The following is a 24503-nucleotide window of genomic DNA, read 5'->3' as shown; positions in this document are numbered from 1 at the left end:
CTTTGCATGCTCCAGGCATCTCCTGTGCCAGGATGCTGCTTCAACCAGAAGGAACCTGCAAAGATGCTCCCCTTCCTCGACTATAAAGAACAGCCAGGCATCTCCTCCTCTTCACTTCAAGGCATCCCTTGCGCCCCCTGATGTGGCTGCGGACAACCCTGGAGGGGGTGCTGGGAAAAAGACACTTAATCTGCTCCACTGGCACTGTAGATTTTCCCTCCTTGTGGGGGAGATGTCCTTGGAAGCTGTTTGCCATTGGCTGCTGCTGTTCTTCCTAGAGGGATGATCGCCTGGAGCCTCTGACCCGACTGGCTGCTGTTGTGCACTGGTCTCCCGCCCTGGCCACATCTTGAGCTGCTGTGCAGATAGACAAATCCCCCTCCATGCACACTACTTTTGTTGTGCTTATCTGCTGCGGCTGGTCTGTGGCACTTTTGCTATTTGTGTTAGTCCTCAGTGGATCCACTGGGCTCAGCTTGTTTTGGGTTTCTGCAGCACCTGCACTAAGTGTGCATGTCCAGTCACTTCAGAACTTCTTCACTGTAAACACAGCACAGAAGCTATTAGATCTATCAGCAGCCTTCGAGAACGAGAAATTGCTCAGTAGGCTTTCGGACCAGGGAGGGTGTTCTAGTGGAACAATAGACTGGATTAGATCCTTTCTCGAGAACTCAAAATCTAGAATAGTTTGTGGTAATTATGGCTTTGAGCCTGACCCAATTAATTGTGGTGTACCACAAGGGGCATGGCTTTCACCGCCATTATTCAATATATTTTGTCGCCCCCTATGTTATCTCTTGGAAAATCTAGGTATGCGATTTACGAATTATGCAGACGACACTCGGCTCCTCATGGAGCTGAGGGGGAAATTATGAGAAAGACATGGAGAGCATCACACACATCTACAAGTCTATCCAAAATTGGATGACGGCAAATGGCCTCTGCCTGAATGGGGCAAAAACAGAGTTCCTCATCTTTGGATCCACACAAGCATGTGATAAACTAGAGGCACAGTACAAGGGCTTTACCATAGATGGGCACTATATTCAGGCAGTGCCTAAGGTGGAGACCCTGGGGGTGAGGACATGGCATCATCCTCTCTACTCACAAACTCTGTGAATCTTAACCGGGAACACCCAATGTTATTCTATGGCCTATCGAATAACAGTGGGACACTAACCATAAACTTCGATTTTAATAATTGTTAGGCTTACTTATCTGTATTGGTGGGAACTATTAGTGGTGACGTTGTATAGTGAAATAACCGGTTTTCTCCATCCTGGAGTTTGTTCAGTATTTTAATTGATTTTAAATGCTTTTTGGGACTCAGGGTACCCTGCACCACTGGATCTATTTTTGTTGGGTTCTACAGTGCTTTTTTCCTTGGGCATCTAGGTGCCTAGGACTGATTGTGCTATATTTTAGACATACCTGGTGGCTTACTGGGAATTGTTAGGGTTCATTACTTAAAGGATAGTTCCGGGACTTTTTTTTTATTGTCCCTACGGGTCGGCCATGTGTTTGTAAGCATAAATCGGTAGATCGTAGGAAACTTTCCTATGGACCTTACCCGACTTTTCGCCCATTATCGCACTCGAAATCAGCCTCCATTTTGTGATAATCCTATCATTTCGCCCCATCGACCTGGCTCACCTGCCTTTGCGGCACTAAATCAAATCCCCCGCCCCTGAAACAGACTTTATCAAAACATTCATATTCCCCGCCTCTATCCGTGATGTGACTGAGCTGCGTAGGCAAACGCGCCCAGGCGTCTTCTACGCGACTCCACACAGACCCCGGAAATCAACACAGATCAGCTCACAATACAGCGCACCACAATTCGGAATATGAAACTGTACTTTGAAATCAAACCGCAAGATTGTAAATGTGGTAAAGTACATTTATTTGACATCAAATGTTTAGAGAATATTCAGCGATTTGCATTTTTATTTGCTCATGTTCCAAAAAGTTCGTATTGAGGGAAGCGATGTTCGTGTGCAGTACACAGGGTGTTGGTTTACGATAAAAATAAGCTCTTCGGTCGCACTGATAATCGCATAGCTGTTCCAACAACGAGGCACTAGGCCACCACAACGGTAGGTATGTTGCATCTAACCGTTAGTACCGCGTAAGGGCATACTTGTACTTGGCGATCGTCCCATAAAATGGTCAGGGTGGTAACGTTGTTCACGCGGAGAAGCAACTGGCGGCTGTAGAAGCCGTCCGCCGGTGTCTGGTACTCGTGACACAGACAGTAGTGAATGATGTACCTAAAAACATAAAAAATGAAATTAGTCTCACCATCAGATCCTTATTAAAATTATTCATTTCATAGCGAGGACAGCGCTACTGGGTGTACACAAGTGTTTAAAGGCGTGGCGAGGCATGGAGGGGGGGGGGGGAGTGGAGTACAAGGTAAGTAGCATAAAATAATAAATAAATAGGGCCAGCTGGTGGCAAGTGCAAGGTAAGTGCAGAACAAGTGCTGGGAAGGGGGGGCTGTAGGATACTGAGACAGTCCCCCAGTGCAGGGGTTGACAGGGAGGCAGTGCAGGTGGAGAGTGGAAGGGCCCAGGACCGAGGTCGCAGACAGTGGACCAGTTGTAGCAGGGGAGAGGGAGAGAGAAAGCAGAAGCAAAGAGGAAGGTTTTGAGGTACTTCAGTAAAAGCAGATGTTTCTCCTCAAGATAGTGCGCGGTAGAAAACAATATGCCACATAGAACGAACAAGTACAACTGAACCCGTCTTTAAAGCCACTGTATAGTAATGAAATTGCGGTATAAACTCATCAAAAGTTACTTACATTATATTTGCATTTTCCATTGTGTCTCTGTGTAGGGCAGACCCGAAACACCACTCCTTCTTTGCCGACGTTACTTCTTCTAATGAACGTGGCTCATCGTTTCGTTTCTGAAATTTTATTCATTATCTTTTCTTAGTCTTTCGGGATGGTCCCGGCCTGTCAAGGTCAAATCACAATAGAACCTTATACTGGGTCGTGGGCCGTTCCGCCACCCGAGCAAAACATCAAAGCAGCTGACCTTCACTTTGAGCGAGCACACATTTCTAGTTTGGGCCTGCAACATGAGGAGACTCGAGAGAACAGACAATCAAATTACAATCATTTAAACCGTGATGTGTATTTCTCAATGAGCTCTGCTTTAGGTGGACATGGAACAGAGGCAATGTTAGGTGGCAATGCAGTTGTCCCCTGCATAGGTTCGTTCACCACTCCATGTATGTGCCTATCGAGGACATCTACGATAAGTCTCTCAATAAACTCATATTGCATATCCTCAAACACTGGTTTGATCACCCATTGTTTACTTCTTTTAGTGAAGGCCTTATTGTAGCGAAGCGTCCCTAAAGTTCCGGTCGTCCTACTTTGTTGACGGCCAACATTATGGTTATGTGCCAAGACCGCTAGAAGAGTCCGATTTATCATGCCTTCCATGCCAAAATGCAATCTTTTGGGCCTGTACTTTAGGCACATATTGTGGAACACCTCCAAATCTCCTGTGTGGCAGAATTCCGTGAGTCCCCTCAAATCTCTTGTTATAGTTTTATCAAATACAATCTTTTCAATGGCCTTGTGAGTGGGTGATGAAGGAATCAACCACTTCTTCTTCCGTGCCTCCTCTGTGGACAAATGGCCATGTTCACATTTGTGGAAATGTTCATTTGTCGACCATCGATGTACGTTGCTACAGTGCAACATTACTGACCGCCATTTTTCCAGTAGAATTTCCAACGACCCTTCACATGTTTTTGAGCTCCACCAAAGATGGTTGCTGATTGACTTGGACCACTGTGAAATACCTTGCATATCTTTTTTTTTTCCTGCAGCCGACAATTTTTTATTGATTGTTTTTGCAAGATGCCATACGTCAAATTGGTGATTTATATTTTTGTACTCTTCTCTCATTGTCTTGGCAATTGAAACGTGTCTGTCCGTGGCTATCAGGTCGATCACCATTCCCCGCGATTGTAGTTCTTGCAATGATGCTACAAAGCCAACTTTCTCCATGGCCACTGAGGATGTACTTTGTGACACCTGCACGACCACCGAACTCACAATTTTCTTACTTTCCATGTCCTGAAAGTGGTAGGTGCAGTACTTGGCTGAAAATCCTGGGCTGTCGCACTGTCCATCACCGGCTAGCCTGAAGCGTTTGCCCGCGAATGTACTTTCCATTGACATTTTTTCCATTCTCCAAGCTTCGCTGATGGCTGGAAATAGATAATCGGTTTGGTATTTGTAGAACTGAGTTTTCGCAATGAAATGGATTCCCACAAACTGAAAGAAATACTGTAACTTTTTAAAACCTGAACCACTAAAAAGTGCGGCCGCTGCACAAAGTAGATTGCCTGCTGGCAGTTGCCCCAGCATGGGTTGTGCAGACCATGCGAACGGATGATATTGTGTACAGGTGGCATGTATTTTAAGGTTAGTGCCTCGAATTGCACGAGTCACATTAATCAATGGCTCCCCACATACTTCCCCACCAACCCAATGCCCACATTTCATCATCATAATAATATCCATCAAACAGCTATCGAATACAATGAATTTGGCCTCTTTCCTTATACTGTCACTCTGCATCCCAGCTGGTTCGGCCTGTAACGTTGAGGACATGTCACTCGCATGAAAGGTACAATCTCTGATATCGTCTTCCGCTATGCTGAGTGATATTGATGGTGTTTCATTGTCGTCCATGTCATTCTCTTCCACTGCAACAACTGTTCCTTGTCCGGAGATGGGAGAAAAAAACAATGTCTTCAACTTTCGCGCGCTCTTATTTTTTGCGGGTGTGGATTCTGTGAATTGATCTCCGACTGCATCCAAACTACCAGGAGGACATTCACTATCAATGGCTGGTGGTGGTATAGCTCCGTTGTCAATCACTTCATATTCTTCCCATTGGCACGATGCATCTCCAGTCTCAAGTCCCTGCCAAAAGGTTTGACAAGCAACATCTCTCGTTCGCTTCACTGTCTGTGTAGATCTAGTTCTTACACCCACTCGCAACTAGAGGACAGATTAGAAAAGGGATGTTCAGTTTAAACACAACTTACAGTATTGAACTATTGACAGTGAAAGACAACATAATATAGTGAACAGGACACTAACCTTCTTTTGCTTTCTTTTCTTTGAAACTTTCTTGCCTCGAACTTCAACATCTGGACGCTGTTGCTCCGACTCGTGTGTGCATGTCTCCACTTCCTCTCGCGCTGCAACGACTATATTTTCATGATAAGCACATCCATCACTCACTGAGGCTCCATCGACTCCCTGAAACATAGAACTTTCATTAGTATGTATAATAATATTGAAAACACAAAATGTACTTGGGGACCAATACCCATACGTACATCTCAATAGCAAAACACGAATGAACGCATTGTGTAGAACATTCAAACGACAATAGTTCACGCATTGTTGATCTAGTTAGATTGAACTGTCAAGATCCATACCTCGGGCTCCGCATAGACTTCCATTGATGATATTATTGAAGATGACGCTTCAGCAACTCCCTGAAACACAGTAATTGCATTAGTATGGTTTTCTATTTTGTTTAAAAGAACATAAACTTTCTGCAGGCGTCAACGGCTCATCTAAATAGACCTGCACAAATGATCAGTTGTCTAAAATAAATAATGGATATCTAAATATTATTCGATTTGCTCCATCGTTGGAAGTGTCACCACCCAGAGATCTGCATCAACTACTAGGGGTGATGTTCTTGTTGAAGAAGCTCCGTCAGCTCCCTGAAACATAGTACTTGCGTTAATAAAGAAGGAAGTATAGCGGATGTAATCACGTCATTTGATCTCGCATGATTGATCTGTCAGTATCCATACCTCGAAATGCATAAGAACATCAAGGGACGCTGTAACTGCGGTGCACACTTCTGCAAGCTGTTGCGCCGACCCGTAACTGCATGCTCCCCCTTCTTCTTGGACTAATGCTCCATCGACTCCCTGAAACATAGGACTTTCATTAGTAATGAACACAATATTGAAAAAAGAAGACACATAGGAGGGCGACGACAGAAGGACATACCAATGGCTAAAAACGAAAGAAACATTGTGTGTAACAATCACGCTACAAGAATGCAAGATCTGATGATCTCCATCGATGGAACTGTCCGGAAACGTACCTCGAGCATCTGAGTGACATCTACGGTTGTCGTCAATGCGTTGGACTCCTCAGCATCTCCCTGAAAGACAGTACTTGCATTATTTTGGATAACAATAATTATAACTGAAAACAAAGACTAGAGGACGAGTACTGTGGTGTACCATTAGGTAAAATAATTACACGATCAATTAAAACTATTGATTTACATGCCTAAAACAAGTCAGTGTCAGAATAGCTAAGTAAGATTACCCGATAGGCGCTTGAAGTGGCTGATGACTGCAATAACGACACGGATGGAGAATCTTCCGCCTTCATATTGAGTGGATACATAAATGGGGAAATTATTGTTAGCTAATGCTACACACACTACCGCAAGGCCGAGAGATAAATACGTAAACTTGACTCACCAGTGGAGGGATGTGGACGAATAGAGTGGGAATAGCGGTTGAGAGCAATTTTCGCCTCGCTCGCGGTGTTTTCTTCTTTATTAGCAATGATGTGGAGTACATGTCTGGGCTAAAGTGCCTGCTGCAGATGCGGTATCGATCACCCCTCTTGTCTGCAAAGACTTCTAGGACTCTACTTTCTAGCTCAGAGGCTGGATATCCGCAATATCGGACCCATTCTCTTATCTGATCTATTGTCTTAGGGAAAACATGCATTATAGTACCTTCAGATTTGTTATGGGTCTTCGAAGGGCAACCGCCAATGGAACAGGCAGGCATTATGGAAAGTTCTGAAAAGTAAAGATCAACAATTCTCTATGAATACCAATGTGTTAAAACATTAAATGACACATAAAAGGTTCAATGCAAGGTCCGTTTTGGTTCTTGGAACTATACACGTTATTCACATGCGGATAAGTATTTCAATAACTTTCAAAAAATAGAAAAAGTAATTTGACTAAACTCAGAACATGTGACTAGTTCCTTGCATGTACTGTCGTGAACGAAAAGAAAACATGGATGCAATTTGATGACTACTAGCAAATAGATATAAATTAAAAAATTGGACGCAAAATGATTATGGTACATGGACTTACCTTGACGAACAAACAGTTAGATGCAGGGATCAGAGTAGTTTCTTGTCGTAGAACAGGGAGCAGTTCACAGGTTGCAAACTGACGAGTTTGCTCAAAGTGGTCACGGAAGTTCACAGAGACGAAGAGCAGATAACCAGCACCTTCACGGGTTGACTAGCAAAGCGCAAAGAAGTTCTCATTAGAAATATGAAGTGGGTTATAAAGAATTCGAAACAGGGGTGTGTTTGTGAATGAATGACATATGTCGTGGCATTATGCGGATTGCAGGGGGGCGTCCAGCGTGAGGGGGGATGCTTGGCAGGAGACACGGGGTCTGGAGGTAGACATGGGAACAACAACCCATGCTCTATAGACCACTTTGAAGTGTACATGGTCTTTGGCACCTCTTGGCCTTTATCGCTCCCTGACAGCTCCACTTGCCAGCAGCGCAAGTACCCTGGTGCGAACTGCCTTTGATAGGGCGGGGGGTGGATCGGGGCGGTGGTCGTGCAGACAAGACACAGGAAGACTCGTGAATGGAGACACACTTATGTGGATTGCAGGGGGGCGTCCAGCGTGAGGGGGGATGCTTGGCAGGAGACACGGGGTCTGGAGGTAGACATGGGAACAACAACCCATGCTCTATAGACCACTTTGAAGTGTACATGGTCTTTGGCACCTCTTGGCCTTTATCGCTCCCTGACAGCTCCACTTGCCAGCAGCGCAAGTACCCTGGTGCGAACTGCCTTTGATAGGGCGGGGGGTGGATTGGGGCGGTGGTCGTGCAGACAAGACCCGTTTGCCGCAGGGCCTCACCAAGGAGAGGCCATCTAACTGAATGTAAGAGGATGGCTGCAGGATCTACTACATGGAAGGCAGGGGGGTGAGTTTATAAATACCTCACCCTCCCAGGAGAATATATGGGGGTCATCTCTGTACCCGGTGCCCAAAAAGAGGATTTATTATGATCAACCATATTTATTATTTACCTATAACCATGTTTTGTATCAATAAAATCCAACAGCTTTTTATTGCCAACGCTTGATGCCAACCCACAAATAATCAACACGGTCCGTGAGAGGCAGGCTTCCCTGAACTCTGGCAGCTCGGTGATGCATTGCGGACTTTGCTCGCCTTCCTGCAGACTTTGCTCGCTTTCCGAAATGTAGGCCAAGCACCCGGAATTTTCACGGCAGCAGCAGTTCTCCTCCTCAGTTGGCATTAGCTCGCACCGATTGCACGTGCACCAGGTGGAGACGCCGTCCATGCGACATGGTCCAGGCTCTTCATCCGTTGACTGGTCCTCCCAACTGCCGTCCGAATCCCCATCGTTTTCGCGTGCTTGCCTTTCCAGTAGTTCCTCCTCGGTGTACTCGGGCTCGTACATATACGGCATTATTGTGGCCATTGTGCGGTAAAGATAGTAAAATAATTTACAGAGATGGTACAGGTGTTCACACGGGCTACAAGCGGCGAAGGTAGCTGACCAGAGCACTGAAACGAGTCACAGAATACTCAAAGTAACACAGAGAGAGGAATGGAATCGCAAATCTGCTGCTGTGTGTTGTGAAACGGTCTGTTTATACTTATTGGGGAAAGAGGCGTCCTGCCATTTCCATGGCAACACGTCAATAGCTGAGGCGCAGCGATTGTTGACACGAGACGTGCTTGAAATGGGCAGTACGCGTCTGCTGATGTCAGGCTCAGGGGCGGGGGATTTGATTTAGTGCCGCAAAGGCAGGTGAGCCAGGTCGATGGGGCGAAATGATAGGATTATCACAAAATGGAGGCTGATTTCGAGTGCGATAATGGGCGAAAAGTCGGGTAAGGTCCATAGGAAAGTTTCCTACGATCTACCGATTTATGCTTACAAACACATGGCCGACCCGTAGGGACAATAAAAAAAAAGTCCCGGAACTATCCTTTAACTGTAACAACATCTGCAGGGCCTGGTGCTTGTAGGAAAAAGAATTACCCGTCGGTGCATTTATTATGCAACTGCTGTCTCTATCCTCTTCTCCTCTTTCCATGGTACCCTGTTCTCAGGCTCTACAATAGGACAATTACGCAACTTTTAAGGAGGACTTGTGGAACACAACTGCATAAAATATAACCTTTTCCCTTGCTCTCTCTTGTGGGGACTTGAAACAAAGTAATGAGTGAATCAACGTGGTTTCTCTTTAAAGCATACCCTTCTGCAAATATTCTCAAGCCTAGTGCCTTCCAATATTCCATTTGGGTACTACCCTACCAGGTTTGTTCTATATGCTGGATAATGTATACATGAATGTACATATATTCCCGCTCCCCATAGGGTGAGCTCTGTTTTACCTTTATGTTCTGGCGTTGGTGAAAGAATTACACAAGAGATACTATTTTGATCGTACATGCCCATGTTGCTGAGTCTTTATATAGAATAAACCCCTATCTTTAAAACTGGCAAGGTGAACATTCCCTACTTTGTACTTGTGATTGACACACAGGACTACCCTACTCCCCCCCCCCTCCTGAGAGTAAAGCCTAGCCTGCTCTGCCATGTAACCAATTGGAGAATCTGGCAGAGATGGATTTGTGTAGACCGCTGTGCAAACTTTGTGGGATTCTTCCTGAAGCGCTCACCAGAGTCCCTCGAGCAAAAAACATCTTAACATGGCAAGCAGCCAGATACGTGTCTAGGAGGGTACCAGCCTACATTTTCTTTTGTGTGCAGTATTGGTTAATATAAACCATATACACATTTATTAAATAATTAACATTATACAATGTGTATGCCAAATAGATTTTATACATGTACATACTATGAGCCGCCATATACAGGGTTATTCAGGAGCTATGCATTTGACAAATAGCATTATGACTGCAGGACAGCCATGGAACTAACAATATGCCAATACCATCATCATGCTTAAACATATGTGATAGACACTTGGCATTATATAATATAGTTGCCCGATAGCCTATATTTAGCTTCCAACACATACAATGAAAATATGATATATCACGGATATGCACTAAGTACACAGCACCTTACCACATATTCTGAGTGTATGTTACTATTAATTTTAATATACTTAATGGTAAGGAGCACACACTTTATGATATGGGACCACATAAGTAGGACTAACATTTTGCTCAACAAAGAGAAATGATAGTTGGCGTTGAGTATGCCAGCAAGTGTAATTAGGAGCCATGAAGATCGAATATAGAGCACTATGCACTTTGTAAATACAATCAGGCATTTTATAACCTAAACAACAAACTATGCACTTTAAGAGTTCGAGAACTAAAACTCGATTAGGAAAACTTAGATGTAACATACTATATGGATAGCCTCGTAAAAAACGGACGTATCCATTGTAAATTCACCTTAAATTCAAAGTGGCATTTGTTGTTTGTTGTCTTTTTGAGCTAAATTGCCCCGTATGTCATTGTTGTGTATCAACCATCTTGGGAGCATGGTATCTCCCAGGAGCTTGTGACGGTAGCCACGTGACCTTCTTAATAAAAAGGTATGAGCGGCTTCCCGCTCATTCAGTCCTGAGTATGCAGCCCTGGTGTCATTATTTAACAGCACCATGCTGGTGCTGCGTAGCTGACGGGCCCTCCACCATGACGGTGCCCCTGCTGGTCAACTCCGTCTGCCCTGACTACCTGCCATGCCAGTGGAGCCCCTGCTGGGCAACTCCACCTGGCACTAGCCGGTGCCCCTGCTGGACAACACCGGCGTCTGCTGCAACGGTCGGCCTGGGTGCCCCCAGGCCACGTGTGAGTCTGTGTGCTCATGTGCTGACCGGGTAACCCCAGTCTTGTAGCTGTTGGCTGGGTGCCCCCAGCCTGGATGTCACATCGGGTGCCCCGACGTATGCAGGGTGATCCCTGCCACGTGACGGCAGCATGTGTGTCACTGGGTGCCCCCAGCTAAGGAGTGCCCTGGTATGCGTGACCCCAGACCAGGACATAACAGTTATGATGATAGGATTTTATTGAATTGCATACTTAGATTCCTATTTAAAAGGAGGCAACGTGAAAACATTTTGTATGCATTTGGGAATACCAAAATGGCAGAATCGTATTCACAATGTACTACTAAGGTCCAAAATGCAACCAAAATGGAAGATGGACCTATGTAAAGGCAAAGCTTAATCCCCTTTCTATGTCAACAGTTCAATGTGCATGTTGGAATAAATCTAATGAACCAACCAGAGCAAAACATGTGACCAAGCTACCAGCAATAGCGAAACGCATCATCAGTTGGTTCACAAGACCTGAGAGTGCATCTCCACCAGCGTACACCAGTGGCGCAAGAGGAAAGTAACTAGTAGTGCTTACAAACACGAACAAATCTATTGCCTATGTCAATACTTGTTTCAACAAAGTTTTCATGATGCAAAATCAAGAATAAAACGTACAATTGCATCATTTGCATTTACATTTTATAGTGTAGTCCAAATCTTTAAATAATGTGCGTTTTTAAGACTAGTCCTTTTAATATTTTTGCAGGATTTCACCTGAACATATTTTGGTAACGAAAAAAATGCTGGACCAGTTTGAAGCTCAACTTTACGATAGGACTGTGACCAAAACGGTGCTCAAAGTTTGAGATTACCCGTCGACCCTTTGCGAAAATTGCAAAATAAAACGGTCAGTACGATTCGCTGAGTTATCTTCTCTTAAAAGGTGCAACACCTCGGTGCTTCAGAGTAGTTTTTGGTGGAGTCCGTGGGACACATCTGGAAAGGTTGTTATATGAAACAATGGAAAGTTAAAAGAAAAATATGCAGCATGGCTTACACAATTGAAATAAGGGAGTATATTAACATAATATAATTGTGCTTTGTATTGCATGAATTAGACCCACCTTGCACAATGATGTAGGCAGTTGAATGAATGGTATCAACACTGTTGGTTGCAAAGCAGGTGTACTCTCCGCCATCTCCCTGCCGGACATCTTGAATATAGAGGCCGCCAGATGGAGTTATGTTGATGCGAGGATCACTTGCCAAGGGAGTCCGGTCCCCTCTTGTCCAGGTAATGCGGGGCTGAGGCTGGCCCACTGCACTACATTCCAAAGTAATGCTTTCCCCGACCAGCACTTCTGTGTTTTGTGGCTGAATTACAAATACAGGCCTAGCTATTCAAGAAAAAGAAGAAACAAAGCATGTTGGGTTTTGCTTCATCAAGCGGCATTTTAAATTCCAACATATATGAAACAAACGTGTGCTAGGGAATCAGACTTTCTGATTTGCAACGTCCAGGTTAACACAATATTCGAAACAGTTTAGAGGTCGATGCATAGACATGTTTTAATATAGTCTCAACAAATGATTGCAGAGCTGACATGCAACATATACTGAGCAATGAAACAGTGCATGGGATCCATTGCCACTCACATTGAAGTCAGCAGGCACATCAAACTGGGACACTCGGGACAATTACTGTATCAACACAGTGGTCGCTTACAAAAAAAAAAGATGCTTTTATATAAACCATATGGCACGCGGAGCAGCACAGGTTCGATCCCCGAGACCGCGCTTTGAAACCTCTGGGTATTAAGCAGATTATAAATGACCAATTATATATACATAGTAAGCATTTGATTACAGTGGATAAGACACCAATTATTATAAAATGTCTTCGAACTAGAACGCGGGTGAATTATTACACTACAAGGCAATGAATAATACAAATAGGAATATAAGTGAAACAATAAAATATGATGACATTAAAAAGATTGATTCATTCGGTTCTATTTTTAGAGCCACTTGTTTATATGTGTTGAGTTCATGAAGAACTTCTGGTGCTACAAGGGCAAGCCATTTTCTTTCAGCGCCCTAATAGCCTGTCTGATCAAATAGCCCCTTGCGAATAGACCAATCCACTTTCTCCTCAAGGCACAGTGCCAAGGACAGTAGAAAAGAAAGTGAACCCGTGATTCGTGGTAGCAGGATCCGCAATGACACCTCGCAATGATCTTCTAAAGGCCTTCCTGGCCACATATGGTTGACAGCTGACTTAAGTGCAATGTCGTGAATAAATGCTGTCAGCAGTTTACTGCTACAATGCCAAAATAACAAGGAGTAATAAGGTTTGCAGTGAGGGCGCTCTTCACGAGATTTGACACCATTGGCCACTTGACATGTATGCCAAAACATTATCTTTTATCCTATTCCCAGAATACCTGCCAATTTGGACAGCAGAAAAGAGGACAGCGCTGCTCTTCAGCATCTCACTAGGCTTATTTGCATGTGTTTGAACCACGTGATATTAAGCACCAATGTGCTCTAGCAGAGTTTCTTTGACCAAAACATGCAAGAGTTGCTCTGTTCCTGCAGGCCAGATTTGTACCCATCTTCCAATGACACTCCCCAAAACTCGACCATCGATATGAAGAATGTTTGCTTCGAATGCACAATGAGATGTGTTGTTTGTGATGCGTTGTTCAGCTAGACTAGGATCATCCGTTCCGTGGAGGCCCCATACTTCACAGCCGTATGTCACTCGAGGTATTGCTTTCACTGTCCTGGAGGAAGGATAACAAAGGCTCCTATACAAAAAAAATGATCCACCCAACCTTTATTGCATAGGCACTGAAGCCCCTTTTCCAGGGTTTCCCATTTATTATTATCCGAAAAAAGCAAAAAAACTCCTAGGATGGTCATTGTTATGAACTTCGGAATTCGGGTTCTGTTTAAATACAACTCCATGTTGGTTTTCCTTTCTGTCCACTTGCATAAGTTTAGACTGAGAAGCAGTGTGTCACCATCAAGTCCAAATTGGCACACAATGATGAAAAGGAAATGAGTAATTCAAATTGAGCCATTTACTAATTAACGAATTACATCGAGGAAATAAACACCACTTGTGATAATGTCTTGGCAGGAGTGGTAGGGGTGGAGTGTTCCGGGACTCTGCAGACAAACTATACATTATCTATGTAGATACGTAGAAGTGTGGGGAAGAGTTTCACTAGTTTGGATAATGTTCCTCCAAAATCTATTATGGTACTACCAGGAGATTGTAACCCTAAAATGCCAGTCGAAATTATTGGGGTGTAAGGAAAATATAACCCTTTTGGAATCCCCAAAGCAACGTTGCAACAGACTGCCACGGATGTTAAAGGACGGCCATGGTTTGACCTATTAAAGAATCATGGGTTGCTTATGCTGAATAGACTATATCTATATTGCCTTATTATTATGGTATTATTATTATGGTATTTGTTGAGGGAGGCCTAGCTTCCAGAAGCAAAAGAGCACTATACAGAGGTATACACCAATACAGATACATAATGGAGCTCTTTACAGGGTGTACAAAATTACAGATGGAAAACGGAGCGCTTTTCACTGGTAACAATAGAACAGTTATACAGCGGGGGTAGGATACAGAGGAGGGGTACAGCTGGGGAGGGGCAGGCGGTGTCTAGTGAGTCAGGTTGTGCGACAGGGGACGTGATGAGCTAGGTGTTGAGGAGAAGGTACTCCTTGAGGTGGTCTTCAGTTCTTTTCTGAATTGTAGGAGCGTGAGGGTCAGTCTGATGCCGATGGGGAGGAGGCTTCTTTTCTTGTCCTTTCCTTTTTGCAGCGGTCGGATTTCAAGTCTGCATGTGTCCTGGCTTCTGGTTGTGTGCTGTCCACCGAAGATGCAGAGTTTCTCGACGAGGTAGCTGGATGACTTGAGAGTGGAGCCAGTGAAGGTCAAAGAGGGCCGGGGAGATATGGTTGTATCTGCATAGACCCTTGATGAGGCGTGCAGCAGTATGAAGTATACTTCTCAGGGGCACAAGGGAGGATGACAGGAGACCTTTGAGGAGTGCATTTTCCCCATCCAGGTGGTGTCGGACCAGTGCTTGAACAGTGGATCTAAAGTTGTCCGGAGGGATGAAGGCGGGTTTCAATTTTTGCAGGAGGGAGCGCTGATACAAAGCGGTCTGTGTGTCTTGAAGGAGAGGCGTTTGTCGATATGGAACCCGAGGGACTTGGCGCAGGAGGTGAGTTGGGTGTGAAACCCTCAGAGTTCATGGCTGATAGCCAGGTATGTATGTTTGGGTGTTCGGGGTTGTTGGTGAGGAGTTGGAATTCGGTGCTGGTGGGTTTGCGCTTCAAGTATGCACTGGACATCCAAGGCTGGATAAGCGCAAGGCAGGTTTTGAGCCTATAGATGTCCTTGATGGAGTCGATCCTGAGGTATAGATTTATGTCATTTGCGTATTGATCGATTTGAATGTGTGTGGCTAGGAGGGCTCCCAGCGGCTACATGTTTAGATTGAACATCACTAGGGAGATGATGGAACCCTGCGAGACTCCACAGGTGATGGTTAGCATTGACGATCTAGATGAGTCCATCTGAACAAGCTGCTTGTGGTTGGCGAGGTAGGACTTGAACCAGCGTATGACAATGTTGCTGATCCACATGCCCTGATGTAGGATGTCCATAAGCGCCTGGTGGTCTACTGTGTGGAAAGCGGCTGAGAGGTCAAATAGAACCAGGGAGCAGGGATGGCCGCCAAGGAGGTTGAGGGCATCATCAACCACCTGTATGGTTGCTGTCTCCATGCTGCATCTGGGTCTGACTCCAGATTGGTAGGTTTGGAGGAGATTGTTGGTGTTGATGTGTTGCTGCAGTTGTGCAGCTACCGCTTTCTCGATGATCTTACCTAGGATGGGTAGATGGGTGATGGGGCGATAGTTACCTACGTTGTCAGGATCCAGAGTAGTTTTCTTTAGGTAAGTGAGCATTTGTCCAGTTTTAAGGGTCAATGGGAAGGTGGCCTTGAGTTAGGGGGCTGTTGATGATCTCCAGGTAGGGAAGGAGAGCTTCTGCAGGGAGGGTCAAGGATGTCATCTGTATACGATATGGCTTTGAGGGTGGGCATGGGTTTTATCAGTTCCTCGGTCGAGAGTGTCTTGAATGTTGTCCAGGGTGTGGAGAATTTACATGGAGGGACGTGAGGTGGGCCTATGGATGCAGAGCTGGTGTCTATGTGCTGGCAAATCTTTCCGATTTTGTCAATGAAGAAGGTGTTGATGGTGGTGGATTTTTTGATTGCGTGTGGTATGGCAGGGTTGGGTATCGGGTTGATGCACTGCATGACTACTTTGAAGAGGGCTCTGCTTTTGTTGATGGCTTCTGCTATGGTATTCTGATAGTAGGAGGTCTTGGTTGTTCTGATTTGTTGTCTGCAGATTGCTCAGAGTTCCTTGAGGAGTGCCAGGTCAGATGCAGTCCTGGAGCAGCACAAGGTTTTCTCTTGTTTCCTGATGACTCTTTTGCTGAGGTTGAGTTCTTGTGTGTACCAGGGTGCTGACATTTTCGGATTACAGGTGCGTTGTTTCAGAGGCGCATGCTGGTCGATGTCGGCTGCGAGGGTGGCGTTGAGTGCTTCCAGTAGAGAGTCACAGTTAGGTTGGGGGTGTTTGGTCCATGTAAGGTGTAAGTTGGCAAGGTCTTCTGTGAGGGTTTCCACTGGGAAGTTCTTGAAGGACCTGAAGGTTTGTCTGATGGGTTTCTGCTGGGAGTGCTTGACTGGGGTGGTGTGCAAGATGTTGAAAGGAACGGCTAGGTGGTCGGACCAATCAAGCGGAAGAGTAGAGCTGTAGTGGAGGGAAGACAGTGAGGTGATGATTAGGTTGAGGATGTTACCTTTTCGTGCGTTGGGTCTTTCGTGTGCTGTGTGAGGCTGAGGGTGCGAAGAAGGCAGAGGAGAGTTTCCTTCATCAGTTTGGTGGCCTTATTGCCTGGGAGGTTGAAGTCTGCTAGGAAGATGTTTGCGTGCGTGTTGGACATGGTGGTGACCAGGTAGGTGAAGTCTCAGATGAAGGCAGTGTTGGATTTGGGTGGTCTGTAGATGAGATGGAAGGTGACTGTACTTCAGGGAGAGCGGTAAGTGGCAGGAGAGGACTTTGAAGGAACCAATTTTTAACATCAAGTCTGGTGCACAGCCACAAGGACTTGTGTATGACTGCAAGTCCTCCACCTGTATTGTCCTACACCTGTATTGTTCGGCCAGTCTCTGTGTTGGATGAGTTCCCATCGGGGACAAGGACGTGTTGTGTGTGGAGGTGGGTGTAAACCAGGTCGTGGTGATGAGGATGGCGTCAAGGTCGTGCGTAGTGATGAGGTCGGCGATGTCTGCTTCATGGAGCTATTACTCTTAAGTAGCTATCATGACATTTCGGCATATAATAAAAGTGATAATTAACAATCTGTGGTATGGCACAACTGTCATATGAGAGGAAACAATTATGATCACATTGATTCAGTAGCTGTAACATAACTGGCGAACAGAGTAATATGGAACATTCCTAATTTAAGCGAGGCCCATGACTATTAACAGGAAAGGTCTAATCTGGATAAATTAATCCACTACTTATTAGAGTGGATGACGCTGCCGATACCGACTATCAGGATAACAATATTCCCCACTATGAACTACTAGTTAAAGGGCTTATTGTAATGGTAAATAGAAACCACATTAAGCGGTCAGTGCTGCTAAAAGGGGACAGGGATCCATAAATCTACCTTGAAAAGATGGCATTCAAAAAGGATCTGAGAAAGATACTCCAAGAGCAACTGGATTGTTGTAACAAAATCCGGCATTTAAATCAAAGGAAGGCCACTTATAAAAGATAGCTGAAAGCACATCAGGCTCTGTGAAGACCGATCATTGGCACATTCTCATTGAGGCACTAAAACAAATCAACCACAACGTTTTTGGGCCGTAGTCAACAGAGAGCACATGGGTTCTAAGTTGGTTGCTGGGGCATCATACAAGAGCTAGGTAACCCACATCAATGGTACCATTGGTAAGCCTATTGCGTTTGCCCCCCTGCCTAACATAAGCTGAACTAGATGGGTGTACAAAGACTCAGCCCTTGACATCAACAAGATTATAAGAACTGTCAGCAACTCCCATGCTTCTGACCTGATGTCGTATGTAATAAATTGAAAGACAGCAAGGTAATTTGGGGATAAATATTACACATACTTTTTAACACCTTAAGTATCCCTGGGTAGATACTGGACACCTGGAGACAGAGCATTATTATACCAGTCTCTAAACATGGTCCCACGTGGCCAGGGAAGGTCAGAAGCTATCTGACTGCAACCCTGGGGGTGGCTATCTGCAGGAGGACCACATGGGGGAAGACCACCCTCGGGAAAGTGGAGGGAGTTTGCCATTGAAAATACATAATGATCCCCCCCGCCCCCTTTGGAATGACCAATAATAGTAGCTCTCTATATCCATCTCAAACCTACATGGCATACAGTGCAGCAGAAGATATTGAAAGCCATGGGCAGATACATCTTGATTCCCATGAATCCACTGAGACGAGGAAGAGGACAAGAGCAATGCAGATTATCAACAAGAAGCATGTGATGCGGTCTAGTCCTTCTGATCAGGTGACCCATACCGGGTAGTTTAAAAGCTATGGCAAGACTAAAAGATAGAGAATCTTCTCCCTCGATGCAGTTCATGAAGCAGAGGGGTCGTGGCGTGCAGCAGAGTAGAGGAACAGTCGTGAAGATGTTGGCAGGAGAGACTCGAGACTGGGAGGACCTCTGTCACAATAGATGGAGCAGTGGAAGCTCCCAAGTGAACGCCAGAGCGGTGGGAAGACCGGAGATGCTGACGTGAAGAGAAGGAAGACCGCCACTCTCGACGTCAAAGTGGCCAGAAACTACGCGTGAGCCCAGGCAAGCAAAGGGGGATACTGCACAGCAACTGAGAAGGGAGAGCTCCGTTCAGAGAATGCGAACAAGGGGACTGAAACATTTAAGCAAGCAATTGTGTTGCAAGCAAGAAATTGAGAAAACAGGGAATCCTGAGCAGGGAAAGTAGGGAACAAGAACACGCATTGACAACAGCCAGTAGGAGAGGGGCAAGAACCCAATATTGGCATACAGGAAAGTTTGGCAAAGTCCTGGCAGGATTATACCAGGCACATGGAAAGCAGGTCTGTGTCTCACACCTTAATTCACAAACGTATGCATGTGAGAAGCCCTGGCAGGATAGTATACCAGGCATGTGAAGAGAATACAAGACTGTAAAGTATAATAAAAGTAAACTTGAGTAATACCTGGCAAGAGAGGAAGTTATGTTCTTTGAGAGAGCAGGAGCAATCTCTTATTGTTGTGAAACCTAAACAGATGCATTGGAACTTGTGGTTGTCGAGTGAGGAGAAGCTATAGGTTGACGCTGCAAGCCTTGTGAACAAGAGGAACAGATATTTTATTTTGTGGCAACATTGGAAAACCAGAAGAAGACCTGATCATATCTTGAGACTCTGGAATTCTAGGGGAAGGAACTCCTTCCGATGTGGAACATTTGTTGTTGGTCTCCTTTTTGCACCATTTTGTAACTTTAAGTTGAACTGGAAAAGTATAGCTTCAAGGACACAGCCTAAAGAACATTCACCCTTTGAATTTATATGAGGGTCCGCTTAGGTTTTGGACACAGGACCAAATTTTGGACATCCAGACTCAGACACTAGTTATTTTGGTTGGGGCAGGGAAACCCTGTATAGCTATAGGGAAAGAGAGGTTTTCCTCCAACCACTTTTTCTTGAATAACGTATAGAGCAATCAAAATATACCTCTGTGTCCAACTCTTACACATGACTGATAGGTATGAATTGATGCAGTCACACTGTGTGAGACTACACAACACTTATCTGCTTGGTATTAGGTAACCCACCTTTTGGTATAGGTCTATCACTACACAAGTTGGTAGTGTGACTGAGCAGCCAGGCCCATCTCAAGAGGGGTAAATGTGAGCTGCAGAGCTGTACAAATGTAATCCGTAAATACAAGTAGCCAAGTAACACTTACAGTCAAGGTTTCAGTTATAAATAGTTTTTATTTAATTAACAAAAATTTTTAAATAAGCATTATTTTTTTTTTCAAAAGGCAATTCATGTAACAATTAATGTAAATATACTTTAAAATTACTTTTCAGAATCTGAACAAGTTAGTGGATACTCTTTGGGGATGCTTTTTACACAATTCCTACACCCTGAGGTGACTTCATTCACAAGGACAGTAATGGCATTTATATCACACTATTTATACTTTGCAGATTTGAGGGGCCATAAAGGAAAGGTTTAGGGAAGGACAAAAGTTCAAACAGGTTCTCAGTAAATGTGAGGACAACTAAATCTTCCAATGAAATCTAGACAAGCCTTTCCCAGCAATAACAGTCTAAACCAAGTTACCACCTATGAAGGACAAACAATATTAAAGTCAATGGACGACGAGAGTCTTCAGGGAGCCAGGACAACCAAAGTCAATTGGAACACAGTCTATGGAGCTGTGGCACTTCTTAGATCAGAAACAGTCTTGCACAAAGTTAGTGACATGCCGCCCTCAGAATCTATGAATATACCGATAAAGGATACAGATGTAATATAAAAGGATACAGTTTCCTGATGAGGTCTTCTAACTTCACCGTCGAATCCTGAAGGTGAAAACCTTTCCATTGATTTCACCCACTGTCTGATATTAAATACAGCCAGAGCGAGGAATCAATTGAAAGGGTGAAGTAAGAACACAAGCTCCAATCTGTATAACAGAATAGTTCAGGTAAGAATTCAATCCAATGAATCAGACAAAAGTAATTCACTAGTTAATCTCCCACTAACCTGAATGTAGTTCTATGACGTTCCAAGGTCCAAAATTAAATCCAAGACAGAAGTCAACAGTTAGAACACAACGATAAGGAACGGGGAAGTTAGTAGGGTACTAAACCCGAACGGCACGAGGGTCGCACTAGTGCCGGGTTGGTGCACTCTGGAAAGCATCCTCTAGTTCTGTGCACTAAATTCAACTCCACAGGATTAGTCTTCTTTAGAAAGTTCAATGCCAAAATATTCAGAAAAGGTTAACTTTTACCCAAATAAAGGATACTGGAAAGTATAGGGTAGTGCTCTTCTTTATCCAATACACCCTTAAAAAGCAATATGAAATAATAATAATTCCCTACTAGGTTGTTTATACGCGACCTTGCGTCACAAGAACATGTTTTAGAAACAATGCTGTAGTGTGGAATGAGGAAGCAATACCTCTGTAATGTCTTTTGTTTAGCCGCTGAAGACTGGAATTGCGGCAAAGAATAATTTGGAAGCGGCGTACACTGACTAAACGTGGGAGCCGCTGTTGCTGGAAACGCCGCAGAGAGGAACCTGGATGCGGTGGCTGGAAGCGGCGTAATCACACGTGGAGAACCGCCAGGACTGGAATGCCACCAAGAGGAACCTGGATGTGGTGGCTGGAAGAGGCGCAATCACATATGGAGAACCGCCATGACTAGAACGCCGCCGAGAGCAGCCTGAATGCAACAGCAGACACGAAATGAAAGTCGTGTGGAAATCGGCCGTAGAACAAAGGAATCCAAATGATAGGACTTATACCGAAGAGTCACAAAGCTTGAAGAATGCAGGCTCACTGCGATTCGAGCAGAATAGGAAACCATGATCAGAAGCACCGATCTATTAGAAGAGGGCACCTAATATACTTTCAAGGAAACACATGATAGAGACTAACCAAAGAATCACGTGACCTAAAGCTGGAATCACAGACGTTTTGCAGGGAGTCTGTTAAAAATCCTCCACTTCGTGTAGAACGGTTTAGCCACCAATCTAACGGCACAAGGATTCCTGATGCCAAAAGAAGAGGAACAGATCATTACAGGTGTGCGAGGCATGGCAATTAGAGAGTTTGTAGAAAATCACCTGTAGGGTCACAAGCTGCTAACCCTGTGCAACGAGAGTTGAGATCAACTCTGAAAAGTAAGCCACTGCAATTCCTAACTGAGAAAAGCAAAGCTCAAAAGACAAGGAGATAAGTACCCCCAGTCTAGACAGTACCTCTGGTTTGAAGAAGAGTGGTCCAGCTGGATTCTGTCTTGCTACAGCAGTACAGACCCTTGTTCCTGAGCCTCAGTTGTGGGGACAAGAGGGAGGACGTTTAGAGGACTCCTGCAGCGGTACTTGGGAGGTCGTCGGCAGCTAGCGGCTCTTTTTGGTTCAGCGGCACTTCACGGTTTCAGCGCAAGCAAACAGCACAGTCGCAGATCTCGGTAACCAGTTGGACTTCCTTCACTCCTTGGGTCCTGCACTCTGGTGAGAGGACTCTGGCTCTGGAGATCCTGCTTCTGGAGGGTCCTTAGGAGGATCCTGGAGCTTGTAGCCGGATTTGTTCCGCGGCAGACATTTCACTCGACTACGGACACTCGACTCCTGGCATTGAGCTCTCTCAGCAATGGAGGAGGACAGCAAGTTGGGGATGGTGGTTCAGTGTAGTTCGTCTTGGGGTTAGTTGGTCCCACTAACCCAAGGGCAGAAGTCGTTCCGTCTGGAGCTTCTCTGTCGAGGTGAAAAAGGAGGTCAGCCCAGCAGCAGGGCTTCACCAGGCAATTCAAAGATCCAGGAGGTTGCAGCAAGCTTTGTTCACGGTTTATTCGTTGGGTATTTTTCCCAGTGGTCGACTCTGCCTGTAGTTGCAAAGCCATCACTTTCTAAGCAGGTTTCTCCCATTCATGCACAGCCTAGGCTGTCAATCACACAGCAGGGTGGCTGTCCTGAAAGAACAGCCAGCCAGCCATTCAGGACTAGTTTCATTCAGGCATTCCTAGAGACAAAGGACAGGGGAGTTTCGGGACCCTCCCTCACATCATGTCCTTCAAGACACATTGGAGCAAGGGGCGGGTTTCAGGGCTGACGTCCACCAAAGGCAAGACAACCAAAGGGCTCAAACCTGTCTCTACGCACTGAGTCAAAGCCAAGAAAGACCTCACAAACAGGAAATGGTGAAAAAAGAAGACAGGGGCCATTTTGACAAAATGGACACCCATGGGTGATGTACTGCAGCTGAGGGTTAAGCCTGCGGTAGGAAAGCACAATGGTAGGATAAATAATTAAACCACTGCCACCAGCCATTTAAAGTAGTGAGGGTAACATAACAAGTTACATGAGAAAGTAGGATAAAGGGCTACTAAGTAACCCCCCCAGCACTCCACATAAAATGATGTGTGCTGGACCTACAAAGAGGGAAGGTAAGTAAGTCAATTTCACTTTACTATTCTTGGGAAATGTAGTTCACCCAAGAAAATGTGTTTAAACCTTAAGAGAAATCTAAAGGATTTATCAGTGACATTGCACTGAATGTGCTTTGTATCACCATACAAAATGCAGATGCCTACGGAGTTTGTCAGACTCCAAAAACAGTGAAAACACACAAATGAAAGCAGGGAAAACCATGAGAGAGGGAGAAAAGGCCCCACTCTCTCAGGAGTTAAACTTAAAAAGTCCTAAATCCAACAGAAGAGCTGGGGGTCTCCAAGTAAAAAGTCCTAAATCCAACAGAAGAGCTGGGGGTCTCCAAGTTTGAAGGGAATTAGCACAGAAATGAAAATTCTCGCTATCATTGAGATCGGGAAATAGTTTGCCGGACAGGAAGGATCAGCAGAAGGCTTTTTTAGTAGGCGGTGCACAAGGGAGTGCTTGAGGAGAGAGGGGACATATGTCCAACTGGACTGAAAGCAAAAATTGGTTTGCATGGCGACTAGTGTTAGGCAGAATCCTGTGCAGTTCCCTTGGGGACCACTGCAAGAAGATTAATACTACAGGAGTAAGCAGTAAACCCAATTGGTAGCAGTCTGTACCACCCAGATTTACCTGGTAGCTGGGGCTGAGCAGTCAGACTTCTCTCAAGAAGAGTTAGGCAGTATACAGAGGATACACAATAGGGCTAAAAACACAGTAGAACAAGCAAACACTGACCAGAGCTTTGTATCAAAAGTATATCATTATTTATTTAACATACACTTTAGGAAATACACTAGCACCATTATTCAAAGCAAGTTCAAAACACAATCAGAAAAGTATTCACACCTCCCTTAGCAATTACTAGACAAGTCTAAGTCAAAACACTACTTTTTGTCAAAACAGAGGTGAGCGCGTAACTTATATGGCACTCCAATAATTAGTTAAAGGGAGAGAAAAAGGCAGGTCATAAAAATAAAACAGTTCCCAACACTTTTATGAGACAAAATCAAGTTACTCAAGGCAGGGTATACTGTAGAGCCAAAGTTCATAGGCCAGGTCCACTTTGAATGGAGCAAGGCGAAATGTGCCCAAGATCACACGGTTTAGCAATGCATTCAAGTCTTTGTAGAAATGTTCAAAAGAGGTTGGGGTGGTTCAAAAGACAAAGTTAGAAGGTCTGGGGCCAACCCAGTTGGAAAGCCAAGGATTTAAGGGTCACCTTGGGCAAACCGAGGAAAGGGAGGCCAGGTGGAACACAGTACCTTTAAAGTTGAGGAAGCTCCAGCGGAGGCAGTTGTTC

At 44.8% G+C, this 24503-nt stretch overlaps 1 protein-coding gene across 1 annotated transcript in view; it reads right to left on the bottom strand.

Annotated features, from left to right (window-relative positions):
- The window catches only part of PXDN (peroxidasin), a 571721-nt gene that overhangs the window by 216156 nt on the left and 331062 nt on the right, over positions 1–24503 (bottom strand). Inside the window, exon 10 of the mRNA XM_069606052.1 lies at positions 12022–12294. Coding sequence (XP_069462153.1) covers positions 12022–12294 — 273 coding nt within the window. The remainder of the gene's footprint in view (positions 1–12021; positions 12295–24503) is intronic.

Source organism: Ambystoma mexicanum, chromosome 4p, assembly GCF_040938575.1.
Source record: "Ambystoma mexicanum isolate Mex_15411 chromosome 4p, UKY_AmexF1_1, whole genome shotgun sequence".
Taxonomy (NCBI): domain Eukaryota; kingdom Metazoa; phylum Chordata; class Amphibia; order Caudata; family Ambystomatidae; genus Ambystoma; species Ambystoma mexicanum.
The sequence above is the reverse complement of the archived record's forward strand: the minus strand, read 5'-3'. Positions and strand labels throughout refer to the sequence as shown.